The 15,829-nt window shown below is 41.5% G+C and overlaps 3 protein-coding genes across 5 annotated transcripts in view; 2 read left to right on the top strand and 1 right to left on the bottom strand.

The window, feature by feature from the left end:
* Window positions 1-13,729, bottom strand: part of ASB3 (ankyrin repeat and SOCS box containing 3) — an 89,513-nt gene extending 75,784 nt beyond the window's left edge. The window contains exon 1 of the mRNA XM_081100695.1: window positions 13,584-13,729. The gene's annotated coding sequence lies outside the window, so the exon portion shown is untranslated. The remainder of the gene's footprint in view (window positions 1-13,583) is intronic.
* CHAC2 (ChaC glutathione specific gamma-glutamylcyclotransferase 2) lies at window positions 776-7,951 on the top strand. Its single transcript, XM_081100701.1, has 3 exons — window positions 776-982; window positions 4,874-4,909; window positions 6,556-7,951. Exons 1-3 carry the CDS (start codon window positions 848-850, stop codon window positions 6,937-6,939), a joined length of 555 nt encoding a protein of 184 aa, XP_080956827.1. The 5' UTR covers window positions 776-847; the 3' UTR covers window positions 6,940-7,951.
* A 56-nt stretch (window positions 13,730-13,785) lies between the features above and the next one.
* Window positions 13,786-15,829, top strand: part of ERLEC1 (endoplasmic reticulum lectin 1) — a 30,189-nt gene continuing 28,145 nt past the window's right edge. For all 3 annotated transcript variants that reach the window (XM_081100697.1, XM_081100696.1, XM_081100698.1), the window contains exon 1: window positions 13,786-14,131. In XM_081100697.1, coding sequence (XP_080956823.1) covers window positions 13,970-14,131 — 162 coding nt within the window. In that variant the 5' untranslated portion in view covers window positions 13,786-13,969. The remainder of the gene's footprint in view (window positions 14,132-15,829) is intronic.

The raw sequence follows: 15,829 nt of genomic DNA, 5'->3' as shown, positions 1-15,829 counted from the left end.
TTGGAAAAACTCATGAAAGATATAAAGTTTCTCCTCAGAAAAATACCCGAAGACCCCAAATTTTGTATAGTTTCAGGAGGTTCCGCAGATAGTTTCCAAAGCCTGTACCTGAGCTGAGAACCTTTGCCTACTCTTTTCTGAGCTGCTCAGAATACTAAAGACGAATAAGGCCGTTTTCGCATAAAATTTAAATATATAAGCAAATTTCACTGCATTAATAATAGCTCTTTCACAAGCATATAGATTCTGTGATAAATTTCCTGCTTCTATTTGAAAGGTAATTTTTAAAGGTGTAAAGTCGAATATGGATTACATTCTCAGTTTGCACTCTTCTGGCTGCTGTTAAATGAGCAGAAATCCCGTTTTCAAAGTGGAACAAAATGTCTTTCTACGTGCCAACTGCTATACACATAAATCTTTCTGAGTATCTAAACCACACCGGCCAGGACTCCTGCCCTTTCCATTCTCCTTAATCAGCCCCGTTCGAAAAAAGTACACAGTTCCAACCTCAGAGGCACATATCCCAGAAAGGATTGTGGGTATTGTAGTCCTCTGCACACGCGCACCAGAGGAAGGTCAAGGTAAATACCAGAGGCTGCAGGAGAATCTTGTTTAGCATACAGAAGGTCCACGCTTCTTGCTTACCCTAAGCAAGGAAATAAAATAACAATGACCGAAATAGAGCCAGAAAACGCACCTCGAACTTCAAGTCCCAGTATGCTTTGCGCCACCCAACCAGGGATTTCGGCTATCAGCGCCTGCGCCCAGCGCAGCCGGTAACGCGTCCGGCAAGCCGCAATCCAAACCCGTTCTGCCTCCATAGCCGCCGCCGAGGTGCTGGCGAAAAATGTGGGTTTTTGGTTACGGGTCCCTGATCTGGAAGGTGGACTTCCCCTATCAGGACAAGCTGGTCGGACGCATCACAGGCTACAGCCGGCGTTTCTGGCAAGGCAGCACAGACCACCGCGGAGTCCCAGGCAAGGTAAGCCCCTCGCCGTCCCCCAAACTTACAGTCCCCGGAGCGCTGCTCCCCACCTGCTGGCCCACCACGCGGGACCCACACCGCAACGCTTACCAGGGCCAAGCTTGTGGGTTAGGGATCATGCTGTCCCGTCTGTGCTTCTTCCTCTGCCACCTGCCTCCAACCTCTCCCAAACCTAGGGTACTCCCTCCGAAGCGGCTGGTGGTTAGTTTCGGGAGCTGGCGAGAAAAAGGGCACAAGCACACAGGTTCGCACAAGGCTGACGTGCTGGCAGGGGGCCCCTATCTTGGCAACCTCTGCCCCCAAAAAAGGCGGGAAGATCAATCTTTGAGTCACCACGGAGTTGAAATACTAAAATCAACTTGGAAATTCAGCTTTCTGGCCATTGAATTTGTTGGCATTTCTGCATTTAGGCAGACTTTCATTGGTTTGAATTTTAACGTATATGTTATTTCTGGGGTTTCTTTGTATCTATCCAAAGATTTATTGTATGACACCTAAGGTCATAGAACTCGTTTCCAAAATTACTTTGGGTTATTAAGGAACTTACTTTGATCACTTCGATTAGACGTTAAATGAGTTCCCGGTTAGTTATTTGAGTAACTCAGTATCCATTAATATATCAGCATTATTTTAATGTTTCTGGATGATTCTTCTCTAAAGAATAAATGTGAAATGTAAATTCTTTGATCTGTTTTTCAGTCAGTCATGCACTCATCTCATATTTGTACAGAAAAATAGTAGCAGCTCACTGCTTATGGAAATCAGCCTTGTGCTGGTTGAAAACAACTAATCCAGAAGGAACACTGAATTTGAGTAACAGTGTGGATAACTTGAACACTTGTTTTAATTAACCTCCTAACTTTTGGAAGAGCACAAAAATTCTTATTGCTTATATTTTCTTTAAAATACTCTGAAAGTTGTAGTAGCTTGATTACCGCTTTTCTTCTTTTTAGTCCCTCAGTTGATTTTGTTCACAATAAGTGAGATCGTATGGTATTTGTCTTTCTCTAAGTGGCTTATTTCACATAACATAATCTGATAAATACATAGTAAAATACTCTGAAAGTTGTATGAGCTTGATGACAGTTTTTTTTTTAAGAAATAAATATTGGCCCAAAAACGTGTTATCTAAAATGTTAGAAATTAGATGCAGAAAGAAATTGGGGTTAATTCCAAAGAAATACTCCTGGAAAGAGGGGCCGAGTGGGGCCCATAGTAGCTTGCACCTGCTAGTAAAGAGACATAGGATTAAAATCACAAAAAGAGCCTGAGTTAGAAGTCATTCTACCTCAACTAGAGTTGGTTAATTAAGAATGTGACTTTAAGGCAGGTGACTTGAAAACAGGAGAGTGACTTAGAGCAAATGCATATTTATAGGCCAACAGAAACTTCATAGCCAAAGTATCACCAAAAGTGTTATAAAACAATATTTAATACTTTAAAGAACTAAGTTAAATAAAATACCTTTAGAGTAGTCAGGTCTAAACACTTAAAATTGCCATTCTGAAGAGAAAAGCCTTAGCCTAGGCTCCAATTTTAAGGACCAAATATTAAATATTTACAAGTAAGCCCAGCAGGTCTTGCTCAGTAGTTGAGCGTGACTTATGAATCAGGAGGTCACAGTTTGATTCCCAGTGAGGGCACGTGCCCAAGTTGAGGACTTGATCCACAGTGGGGGGCGTGCAGGAGGCAGCCAATCAATGATTCTCTCTCATCATTGATGTTTCTCTCTCCTTTCTCTGAAATTAATTAAAAATATTTAATAAATAAATATTTACGAATAAGGTTTAATAGCATATTTTACTACTCTAGCCTCAACCAAATGTTTATGTTTGTTACATAACACATCGAGATCTGTACACTGTGAGAAATGTCTGGTAAGAAATTGTCAAGTTAATTCAACATGTTTCTTTAAAAGAAGACAGCCATAAAAGCCAGTATTTCTCTTTTTATTTAAATTTACTAAAAGATAAGGCAGGAAAGTTAGGAGAGGATAATTGCAATTGTCTTTAAAACTGTAATAGTTTTACGCCTACTTCTATTTAAATAACCTATCCTAGAAAACTAAAGGAGAGTCTAAGTACTAAGCATTTTTTTAAATGTATTTTTATTGATTTCAGAGCAGAAGGGAGAGGGGGAGAGAGAGAGAGAGAAACATCAATGATGAGAGAGAATCATTGATTGGCTGCCTCCTCCACGCCCCCTACTGGGGATGGATCCCACAACCCAGGCATATGTGCTTGACCAGAATCGAACCCTGGACCCTTCAGTCCATAGGCTGACACTCTATCCACTGAGCCAGTACCATCTAGGGCAGTACTAAGCATTTTCTAAGTATGCTCTTCTGTTTAAAAAAAAAAAAAAAAAAAACTGGAAAAACATTATTATTCACTTCACATTTTTCATAACAATGGACACCAACCTTATATAAATATTAACTGTCTGACATGATACAAAAACCTATAGAAGTACCCATCAAATCAAAATAACATAATTGCTATATAGGACTATGATTTTTACAGCAATATGTGCTCCTAGTAAGTCAGTCATCATTCCGTATGAAATGTAATATTTTTAAACAAATGTTAGACTTGCCCTAATCGGTTTGGCTCAGTGGATAGAGCGTCGGCCTGCGGACTGAGGGGTCCCAGGTTCGATTCCGGTCAAGGGCATGTACCTGGGTTGCATGCACATCCCCAGTCGGGGGTGTGCAGGAGGCAGCTGATCGATGTTTCTCTCTCATCGATGTTTCTAACTCTCTATCCCTCTCCCTTCCTCTCTGTAAAAAATCAATAAAATATATTTAAAAAAAAAAAACAAAACAAAACAAATGTTAGACTTATTTCTACACTAGTGGCCCGGTGCACGGATTCATGCACATTGAAAGGAAATTAATTAGAAGAAATATTTTACTATCAGGCTCCCTCCTCTCTGGTTCCGGGGTGACTCACCCGAGAACCACCGCTGCCAAGTCACCACAGCTCGGCAGCTGTTGCATTGAGCACCTGGCCCCTGGTGGTCAGTGTGTCACATGTACCGGATGGTCAGATGGTCACTTAGCCTTTTATATAGAGAGAGATTCTGCAAAGTGCTATTTACTTTATGAAATTGTGCTTTCTTTTTGGCTTCACTTAATTTTTTTACTAAGTTTAATCAAGCATCTCATCTATACTAATAAGGTAATATGCAAATTGGTTGGGACACCATCACAGTAACAACTGATCAGCAGGCTGCGTGCGCAGCAGGCATGGGTGGGTGGGGACTTGCAGAGTCGGGGACAGGGGTGGGGCCTCTCCCCTGGCTCCGGCCTACCTCTCTGGGGCGATGGATCGTGGGGCTCCTGCACTGTGACAAGGCACAGGCCAGGCTGGGGGGAATCCCCCCCCCCACCTCGAGTGCATGAATTTCATGCACCAGACCACTAGTTTATATATAAAAAACTGGCCATTTCTCAATCAAATGAAAGATTTATTTAAATGTGAAATTTTTTTCACATCAGAGAAAATTTTAATTTCAAAAAAGAGGAAACATTTTAACACAAGATAATTGTGAACATTTACTAAATCCCTAACTTTTCTAGAGCAGCCTTAGTACGGGTGTGTTTTTTAATATCTCCATTTTAAGTCAACATAATATGTAACTAATATATGCAAGTTGAAGGGAATGGCTTATAAAGGCCAAGATAATATGGATAAAGCAGATTCTCTTAATTCACTTTAAAAGTTATAAAACATAAGAGCTTTTTAAAAAAGTGTCTAGTATGAGCAAATGAAGTTTAAATATCCCATGTCAACAATAATTTGCTAATGCTTGGTTAGTTTAATTAAGAGAAAAAAATATTTGTTTTACTTATTTCGTGTTTTGTTTTTACTTTTTTTAAAAAAACAGCCTGGAAGAGTTGTGACTCTTATTGAAGATCCTGGGGTATAGTATAATTTTTTTTTTGTATAGTCTTTAGTTACATAAGTTGTTGAGATGTTTCTCAATTTTAAATTAAATTGTACTGACAATCGTTACAATTTCAACTGCACTAGATCTAGAATTCCTTTCTATTTATCTGTTGAAAAAAGTTGGATGCAGAATGCAAGGTACACAACAAAAGAAAAACAAATGGCCTATGGTCTCATTTATTTTTCTTAATGAGTTTGTTGACAGAATTTTGTGGTCCTCTTTTACATAAATGGAGCCAGCCCAACTACCATTAAGAATGAAATGGAACCCTAAAAGCTCTCCTCACATTTGCTAGGAGTCTAATACAGGATGTCCCCCCAAAAAATGTATACATACTGTAACAGCTGATAGCTCACTTTTGAAAATGAAATATATTTTAATAAACACTGCCTTTATAATTATTCAAAATGTGTATATACATTTTTGGGGTACACCCTGTATTTTCAGCAAAAACCCCAGGCAGGAATTATTGCTTTCTTTATTGTCTAAATTTATCAATAGCGCAACAAGTTTTTTAACAGGTTTGGAGCACTAGAAAACTTTTATTTACTCAATAGTCCTCTTTCTTAAATATTTTCAGTCATTTTATTGAGGTATAGGTTAAGTTTAATACTGTGAAATTAAAGATTTACCTATGGAAAGGACTTTGACACAAAAATCAACAGCTAGCAACAGCAGATGACTAATGGTAAAATTATGAAATGCTTTCATAATTTATATTAGGAATGGCATCTATAATAAGGCTTTAAACTAGTAACTATAAATCTTAATTAAAGTTAATAAATGGTACTTGTTTCTAGAGAATGTTAATTCATTCAAGAGGATGCTTAGCAACCTAAAGTTTAATAAAGTTAATAAAGGTGCTCAAACAGATAGAAAATCTGTATTACAAAATGTAAATGTAACATATCACAGATATTTTATTTATAGTAAAAAAATATTAGCAACTAAAATACATTATTTTTACTGACACTTTGTTCATGGGCTCTCTTGACAAAAGAGGTTGTTATGTAGTATTCTCAAAGGAGTAATTTACAAAGGATACTTGAAAGTTCAGGCAGTGAAGAGATGAACAAATAAACTGCTCAGCCCTTAAGTAGTTGATTACTACAGAGCTTTTAAAACCTTATGGGGAAAAAAAAAGAAACACTCAGTATGTAAAAAGTAAGTGATGCTCAGCTCCTAGCACCGCCCCACCCCCAACACTCATATCCAGATAGCCTCTGTGGTAGGCTTCAGGGTGGCGTTAACACTCCATGCAGCAGTTTGAAAACTACTGCCCTCCCATCAGTGAAATGCTTATGAATTTAAAGCTTCAGAACCTCAGTTTTAATGACCAAATGAAGACCTGATCTTTTTTCATTTCGGTCTCATCAGATAAAAACCATATTTTCAAAAATTTAAGCAAAGATAAATATCCTGGTGGGCAAGGAAATAATGTTTTCAAACTGAAGAATTTAAAATGATTTCCTTTATGGTTTAGTATGTACCTCTTCGATGTACCAAGTAAACTGCATTGATTTCTAAGAATAAACAAGAAATGTTCTTACATCACAATGTACTTTCACCCGTTTTACCATGTAAATACTAAACAATATATTCTTTTCACTTTTCAATAGGGCTGTGTATGGGGTGTTGCTTACAGACTGCCAGCAGGAAAGGAAGAAGAAGTAAAAGCGTACCTTGACTTCAGAGAGAAAGGAGGCTACAGGACCACAACAGTCATTTTTTATCCAAAAGATCCCACTACAAAACCATTCAATGTGTTGCTATATATTGGAACACATGATAATCCTAATTACCTTGGTCCTGCACCTCTGGAAGATATTGCTGAACAAATCTTTAATGCAGCTGGTCCAAGTGGAAGAAATACAGAATATCTTTTTGAACTTGCAAATTCTATTAGGAATCTTGTGCCAGAAGATGCAGATGAGCATCTTTTCTCTTTGGAAAAATTAGTAAAAGAACGTTTAGAAGGAAAACAGAACCTCGACTGCTTATAAAGACCTAATCATTGACTTTTCCAGAGAAGCAGAACTTTTAGTCTTCAAGAATAGTTGCACTGCACAATGACAATATGATTTGGAAACATATTTAGTTGAAGATCTTATTTATTTTTAATGTTGTAGCCAAGATATCATCAAAATTTATAGTTAATTCCATGTGTCCTGAAACACATATATATTCAAAGTATAGGGTATAGTTAAAGACAAAATTCAATTGTATATTGAACACTTGATCATGAGAAGTTCTTTAGAAAAATACAAGAAATTTCACAGCTTGTTTTTTAATCAGAGTAAAAATAATTTTGTTCTTTCATATGACAATACTATTTTGAAGTTGTAGAGAATTAAATAAAAAATCCAATAAATATAATAAGGTATACCTTCAATATATTCCTATGCAATAATTCTGTTACATGGTTTAAAATATACAAGCTGAAAATATGTGTAATTACAAATATATAGTACTAGAGGCCTGGTGCACAAAATTCGTGCACTGAGGGGGGGGGTCCCCCTCAGCCCAGTCTGCGCCCTCTCGCAGTCCAGGAGCCCTTGGGGGATGTCCAACTACTGGCTTAGGCCCGCTTGGACATCCCTCTCGCAGTCCGGGAGCCCTCTCTCCTTACCGCCCACCTGCTCGCTGCTCCTTATCACTGCGCGGAGGCGGGAAAGGCTCCAGCCACCACTGCTGCACTCCCCAGCCATGAGCCCAGCTTCTGGCTGAGCAGCACTCCCCCTGTAGGAGCGCATGACCACCAGGGGGCAGCTCCTGTGTTGAGCGTCTGCCTCCTGGTGGTCGGTGCACATCATAACAACCAGTTATTCTGGTCATTCTGCCATAACAGTTGCTTAGGTTTTTATTATATAGATAAGATTTCAGCTTTGATTAGAAATTTCCTTGTTCAGTTATTAAATAATATCCCTTCCAAATTTAAGGCCCCCAAAATTAGCATGTTTAATATAAAAATTTCCTATGCGTCTCCTTTTTTAAATAAATGCATTTTACTACATGGAAAAAAACTCAGCTAAAAAAGCACAAATAACATAATATAAATCCACTAACAATGTAGTCTGTCATTCACTTTGTATTAATCTTATAGTAAAATGTTTAAAAGATGGGTATTCTAATATTTTAAATTAACAAACATAGTGAAAGTCTGGTGTTTTGATATTTTTTTAAATATATTTTATTGATTTCAGAGAGGAAAGGAGAGGGAAAGAGAGATAGAAACACCAATGATGAGAAAGAACCATTGCCCTGGCCAGCTTGGTTCATTGGATAGAGCATCGGCCTGCGAACTGAAGGGTCCCAGGTTCGATTCCGGCCAAGGGCACATGCCTGGGTTGTGGGCTTGATCCCCAGTAGGGGGTATGCAGGAGGCAGCCAATCAATGATTCTCTCTCATCATTGGTGTTTCTATCTCCCTCTCCCTTCCTCTGAAATCAATAAGGAAATTAAAAAAAAGAAAAGAAAGAACCATTGGTCAACTGCCTCCTGCACGCCACCCACTGGGGGTCGAGCCCACAAGCCAGGCATATGCCCTTGGCCGGAATGGAACCTCGGACCTTTCAGGCCACAGGGCGATGCTCTATCCACTGAGCCAAACCAGCTAGGGCAAAAGTTGGTGTTTTTAAGGTCTTTTAGAATTATAAATTTTAAGTAAAAAAAAAAAATGGCATTGAGTGGATTTTTTAAAATAGTTGTTTCTACTTCTACTCCAGGCCAATCATTTGCTATACAGATTTTTTCCCCTTCTGTCTTGTCACCTAAACAAAGACTTCTGCTGAATTAGTGTTGATGGTGCCACTAAGTAGGAAATGTATAATAATAATATACATTATTAATTCATGTAGAATTAGCCTTGATTCAAACTCATCTTGCCCTAACTGGTTTGGCTCAATGGATAGAGCTTCGGCCTGTGGACTCAAGGGTCCCAGGTTCGATTCCGGTCAAGGACATGTACCTTAGTTGCGGGCACATCCCCAGCGGGGAGTGTGCAAGAGGCAGCTGATCGATGTTTCTCTCTCATCGATGTTTCTAACTCTCTGTCCCTCTCCCTTCCTCTCTGTAAAAAATCAATAAAATATATTTTAAAAAAAAAACTCATCAGATTATTTCTTTCTCAAAAGGATATAGTCTCTCTAAAAATCTTTCAATATGAAAAGAATTTCCGTATCACATTAAATCTGATATGAAACAATAAAAATTCTTTTAACCCAGTCATGACTAATAGTACAGAATAAAAATAAAGCTGTCCTGTGTGATGATTGTGGGAAGTGGGGGAGGAGAGTGAAGGTGCAAGAGGGCTTAGAGGGTAATAAATGGTGATGGAAAAAATAAAAGAAATAAGCTTTCTGGAGGAGACATATAAATAAATATGAAAACAAAAATAAATAAATAAAGCTTCCCTACATAGTAGGAACGGTAATTCTTTTCATGTTTTTCTATTAACACTTTTCTTGGTAATTTACTCAGCTATATAGCTTTTTAAATATTTTCTAACACTTTCAATTTTAGTGTTCCAGAAGGCATTTCATTTGTCCTGTACAAGAAAAGTACTGACATTCACTAATGAATATTGCATAAGGATATACCAGGCAATTACACATGAAAGCATTTTCTCAATAACACCTCTAAACTTGTTCCCAGAGTAACCTGCATACAGTAACACATCTAATAAGTAGCAGAAATCCAGGTTTATTTGACTCAAGCACAAGATCTTTCTACAATATATTTTAAAAACCATCTGAACTTAACCATCTTAACTACCCTGCATTTTTTTCTTTAAGAGGTAAACAAGATTAATGTTTTGTATAATGAAATAGTACATAACTTATGACATAAAGATGCTAGAGTTAATTTTGACATATATAGAGATTCCAACAAATATAATGGGCCTATCCAAGATTCACATGCTGTAGCTCACAATCACATAGGTAAATTCAAAGATCCAGCAGCCTTTTATTTTACAAGATTAGGTCCAAAGGAGTTTGTGACTCCCCAGAGATTCTTCTATCACTAAATACATAACAGAATATTAAGGGGGAGAATTACTTTGTGATCCTCATTTAAATGCCTTTCTAGCTTTCAGTTAGAAATTATACAAACCCTGGCGAGTGTGGCTCGGTTGGGTGTTGTCCTGTGCACCAAAAGGTTGCTGGTTCAATTCCTGGTCAGGGCATGTGGCTGGGTTGCAAACTAATACCAAATAGGGCGTGTACAGGAGCAGGCGATGGATGTTCCACTCTCACATCAATGTTTCCCTCTCCCTCACCCTTCCTCACTCTCTAAAAATCAATAAAACTCTATTTTTAAAAAGAAGTTAGACAAGAATTATGTGAACATACATGTGGCTTGCCATCAACACCAATAGGGAGGCCCTGTTCCAAAAGGCCCAGGAACAGGGATATTCATTTTCATTGAGATGGAGAGAAACAGAACTAAAGTGGGGAAGTTAAATAGTACTGAATTAGAGAGAAGCTAGGGTTTGGAGCCTCCAAATCAGCAAGAATCATAACAAAGGTACCAATTACCTAGAGCAGCCGTGGGCAAACTACGGCCCGCGGGCCGGATCCGGCCCGTTTGAAATGAATAAAACTAAAAAAAAAAAAAAAGACGGTACCCTTTTATCTAATGATGTTTACTTTGAATTTACATTAGTTCACACAAACACTCCATCCATGCTTTTGTTCCGGCCCTCCGGTCCAGTTTAAGAACCCATTGTGGCCCTCGAGTCAAAAAGTTTGGCCACCCCTGGTATAAACCCTCCATTGAGAGAAGACACCTATAATATAAATCTCTAATTGAGTGGATTTTTTAAAATAAGTGTTTCTACTCCTACTCCAGGTCAATCTTAAATTTCCTTTTCCCACTCCCAAACAACACATTCACTGTTCAATCTACCAAGAACCATAAATAAGTACCATTTTATAAATACCACTTCCACACATAAAAGGTTTCTCAGCCCAGCCGGTGTGGCTCAGTGGTTGAGTGTCAACCCATACACAAGCGGTCACTGGTATGATTCTCAGTCAGGGCACATGTCCAGGTTGTGGGCTCGATCCCCCACAGGGGGCATGCAAGAGGTAGGCGATCAATGTTTCTCTCTAATGGATGTTTCTATCTCTCCCTCTCCCTTTTTCTCTAAAATCAATATCAATAAAAACATATTTATTCTAAAGTTTATCATTTAGGGAAACAAAGACTGTTGTACTGTCAACTTTGAATACTTTAAAGCATGAATGTAATCCATTTCTTTAAGACTGATTTTAAAAGTTTGACCATTGGTTAAACAGCATGCTACTAAACAATGATTGGGTTACCAAAGAGATCGAAGAAGAAATGAAAAGCATTCTGGAATCAAGTGACAATGAAAACACACAACAATCCAAAATCTATGGGACACAGTGAAAGCAGTCCTGAGGAGGAAGTTCATAGCTCTACAGGCCCACCTCAAAAAACAAGAAAAATGGTAATAAATTATCTAACCCTGCAACTTAAAGAATTAGAAAGAGAGCAACAAGAAAAGCCCAGAGTGAGCAGAAGGAAATAATAAAGATCAGAACGGAAGTAAACGACAGACAAAAAGAAAAACAAAACAGTACAAAAGATCAATAAAACCTAGTGCTGGTTCTTTGAAAAGATAAACAAGATTGATGAACCTCTACCCAGGCTCACCACGAAACAAGAGATAGGACCCAAATAAACAAAATCAGAAATGAGAGAAGTAACAACCAGCCCCCCAGACATACAAAGGATGGCAGAAAAATACTATGAACAACTCCAACAAACTGGACAACCTTGACGAAGTGGACATATTCCTAGAAAAATACAAGTTTCCAAAACTCAATCAGGAAGAATCAAGATTTGGAAACAGCCTAAGTGCCCATCAGCAGACGAGTGGATTAGAAAACGGTGGTACATCTACACAATGGAATACTACGCTGCTGTAAAAAAGAAGGAATTCTTGTGATTTGCAACAGCATGGATGGAACTGGAGAACACCATGCTAAGGGAAAGATAAATATCACATGATCTCACTCATTTGTGGAATATAATGAACAACATAAACTGATGAACAAAAATAGAACCAGAGACACAGAAGCATCCATCAGACTGTCCAACCTATGAGGGAAGGCGAGGGGTGAAGGGGTAAGAGATCAACCAAAGGCCCTAACAGGTCTGGCTCAGTGGACAGAATGTCAGCCTGTGGACTGAAGGGTCCTAGGTTTGATCCCAGTCAAGGGCATGTGCCCAGGTTGTGGGCTTGATCCCTAATCGGGGGCATGCGGGAGGCAGCCAATCAATGATTCTCCTCATTGATGTTTCTATATCTCTCCCTCCCTCTCCCTTCCTCTCTAAAATCAATAAAAATATATTTTTTAAAAAAAGAGATCAACCGCCTAACCGGTTTGGCTCAGTGGATAGAGCATCGGCCTGCGACTCAGGGGTCCCAGGTTCGATTCCGGTCAAGGGCATGTACCTTGGTTGTGGGCACATCCCCACTGGGGGGGGGCGTGCAGGAGGCAGCTGATCGATCTCTCTCACCGATGTTTCTGGCTCTCTATCCCTCTCCCTTCTTCTCTGTAAAAAATCAATAAAATATGTATTTTTTTTTAAAAAAAGAGATCAACCAAAGGACTTGTATGCATGCACATGAGCATAACCAATGGACACAGATGGGGGGAGGAGGAGGGCATGTGGTGGGGGGAAGTGGGGAGGGGCGGCCGGGGAGAGGTCAATGGGGGGAAAAGGAGACTCATGTAATACTTTAAACAATTTAAAGAATGTAAAATAATAATAAGTAAATAAATAACTACTCTTCCTGCTTTGTGATTTGGTTCAAATTTGGGATTGGGGGGGGGGGGGGAGGAGAAACAGTCTTCAGCAGATCTAGTAAAAGATTTAGCTTTTCCCACCACCAGAAAGACAATGGCAGGTGCTCTTTGGCTAACGCTGTGTAACCCATCACGTTAGAAATTAAAACAGTGGCATCGTAAAAAAAAAAAAAAAGAGGTGTAGGAGACCCAAACTTTCTGTCTGATTTTGAATGCAGGCAGATGTGTCTTAACCTCATGTGATTCATAACCTCACATTCACTTGGCCCTGAAACCTCACATAAGGAAACTTGGCTTCATTGATAAAAACAACCACCCAACATTTCACCTATGGGATGAAGGAGGAGCCCACGTGGGGTAAAAATAAATAAATTTTTAAAAAATGTCGGGACAGCGCTACCCAGCTGCCCGCCCCCCGAGAGGACCACGGCGCGCTCACACTGTGCCGGGTTTCCCCCGCGGGCATCCCTCCCGGCGCTGCGGGACCGAGCAACCAGCCCGCGGTAGTCGGTTCCCGGAGGCCCGCCGCCCACCGCGGAAGAGGCGGGGGGAGCCTCCGCGGGAGGGGCAGCGGCAGAAGCTCGGTGCGGGGACGGGGGAACGAAAAGGGCGGGAGGGGAGAAGCAGGCAGGACCACCGTCCGTCCTCCCGTGGCACCGCTGCCAGTTTCCTCGTCCAAGGACCGGAGCCGGGCCCCTCACACGATTCCCGCGCCCGTGCGCGTCCAACTGCTGCCCGCGCTGGACAGCCGCGCGGGGGGGCGGGCAGGCGGGCGGGCGGGCGCGGCCACCGCCTCCCGGACTCACCGGTTCTCTGTGCCGTCACTTCTCCGCCGAAAAGACGGGTCCGAGGCCCGGTCTTCAGGCCTCCACTCCCCGGGAGGCCGCTGCGTTCGATTCCCCCGCGAAACTGCGGTTGTGGGAAACCACCACAGCCCAGCCGCTATCCCGGCTTCCGTAGCGCCTGCCCGGTGACCCCGGATGTTGATACTCCGCCTGCCCCGGAAACGGTGGCGGGTGGCCCACGGGGGCAGGGGCGGCGTAGCCCGGCTCTCCGGAAGGAGACGTGGCGGCGGTTGGGCCCTGGGCTGCCTGGGCGTTTAAGTAGTCCCGCCGCCTCCTCCTCCTCCTCCCCTCCTCTCCTCGGTGGCAGAGGAGGTTGTGTCGGCGGCTGGCGAGATCGGCGGTGGAGGATGGAGGCAGGAGGCGGCGGCGCGCGGAGTCTGGGCCCGGGCGGACCGGTGCTCTTGGTCCTCTGCGGCCTCCTAGAGGCGTCCGGCGGCGCCCGAGCGCTCCCCCAACTCAGCGATGACATCCCTTTCCGAGTCAACTGGCCCGGCACCGAGTTCTCTCTGGTCAGTGCCCTCGCGAGTCCGTAGCCATCTCGCTTCCCCCCGGCGTTCAGGGTTCGGCCCCTTCGCTCGGTCTTCTGCGCTTGTTCCTCCTAGAACCACCGGTGCAGGCGCGTGCCCTCTCCCCCCTCCAAAACTCGGTGCGCCCCGCGTCCGTTCATTCATTCATCTAGACCGCAAGTGTTTCCCGAACACGGGATGTGGAGGTGCCCCCAGGCTGAGCCCTGGGGACCCCGCGGCCAGCTGATCACTGTTTGGATCTGTCGCACTAGACTCGCTTTACCCACGCTCCCTCCCCGGGGAGGAGGGCTTCCTACCACCGCGGCAGGCGAGCGCTCTTCCTTCTCTTGGGAAAGTCACTGCAGCTGTTGCACACCGCCCTGCCCACACACCCCTGTTCCCGCCGAGAGGAGTCCCCCTCTCATTCATCTTCGTTCTTCTCTCTCTTATGCGCACACGTCCATCTGTGCACAGCTCGTCTCCCTTCAGAGCTGTGTTTGAGATGGCTCTTTGGCCGGAGATGTTTACGATGCTCCGTGTAGAATATCCTTTACAGTTTTGATGCATTACGACTGTTCATTAAGATCCCAGAACGTGAGATTTTTATGATGAGTTTTTCAATAATGAACATACATATAACCTCACCGTAATGAAATTCTGCGGTCCTTCCCTTCCGGGAGTCGATTGCTGAAAAGTCTTCCTATCCACTCACTGTCAGCCAATGAAAATGGTGCGTATCTCATACTTAGCCTGTAGTGATGGATTTGTTTCAAACTGAAGCCCTTGGAAATGGAAAACTTTTTAAAAATTTTTTATGCCAATTACCTATAGTCATTCCACTTGGGGAACTTATCTTAGTATATTGCTCTATTGCTATGTCATTGAAACAAGATGTACCAGGAAAAGGGATGTCATCCTTGCCGCAACCAGTTTCTATTTGCAAATGTTCGTTTTTGCTAATATTTCACACCTGCTTTATTTCTACGCCCCACCCTCCCCCGGGTTTTCAGTTCTCTTATTCTGGCAGTTCAGATTTATCTAAGTAAATATTTCTCTGGGAAGACAGGTTTATCTTTGGGTTAATGCCATGAAATACAGGGTGGGGCAAAAGTAGATTTACAGTTGTGAGTACACAAAACAGAGTTTATTCTTGTATAATTATTAATCGTTGTATTCCTTTCCATAGGAACAACTATAAACCCACTTTGCCTCACCCTGCATTGATAATATATACCAGCTGTGAGTCAGATATAACTTTAGCAGGGTTGGGGTTATTGTTTCCAGACAGCACACGTGGAATGAACATGACAAATGTTTAAAAAAATTTGGTCATTAAAATGTTTTACTCTTGCACCTGTGTTGTTGTGTTTGTTTGTTTGTTTTCTTTCATTTAAAAACTCATGCCGATATATGGCCCTACCAAACTCACCAACCTAGAAGTGGATGACTTAAATTAGCCTTTTTAGAGGTGACTACCCAGTTATTATTCAGTTTTCTTTCTGGCACTGCTGTTTACTAGCTAAAAAGAGGAAATGCTATACCAACCTTTCACATATCTATCAATTTTATTTTGAAATTTTGTTTTTAATTACTTTTCTTTGGCAATGCATAATCTAAGATGGGGACAGTTGAAGATTTGGGGAGACTTATTTTTTCTTTTTTTTTAAGTTTGAATTACTTTCAGGAAAATCTAGATAACAT

This window comes from Myotis nattereri (genome assembly GCF_964212035.1).
Source record: "Myotis nattereri genome assembly, chromosome: 10".
Lineage (NCBI taxonomy): Eukaryota > Metazoa > Chordata > Mammalia > Chiroptera > Vespertilionidae > Myotis > Myotis nattereri.
The sequence above is the reverse complement of the archived record's forward strand: the minus strand, read 5'-3'. Positions and strand labels throughout refer to the sequence as shown.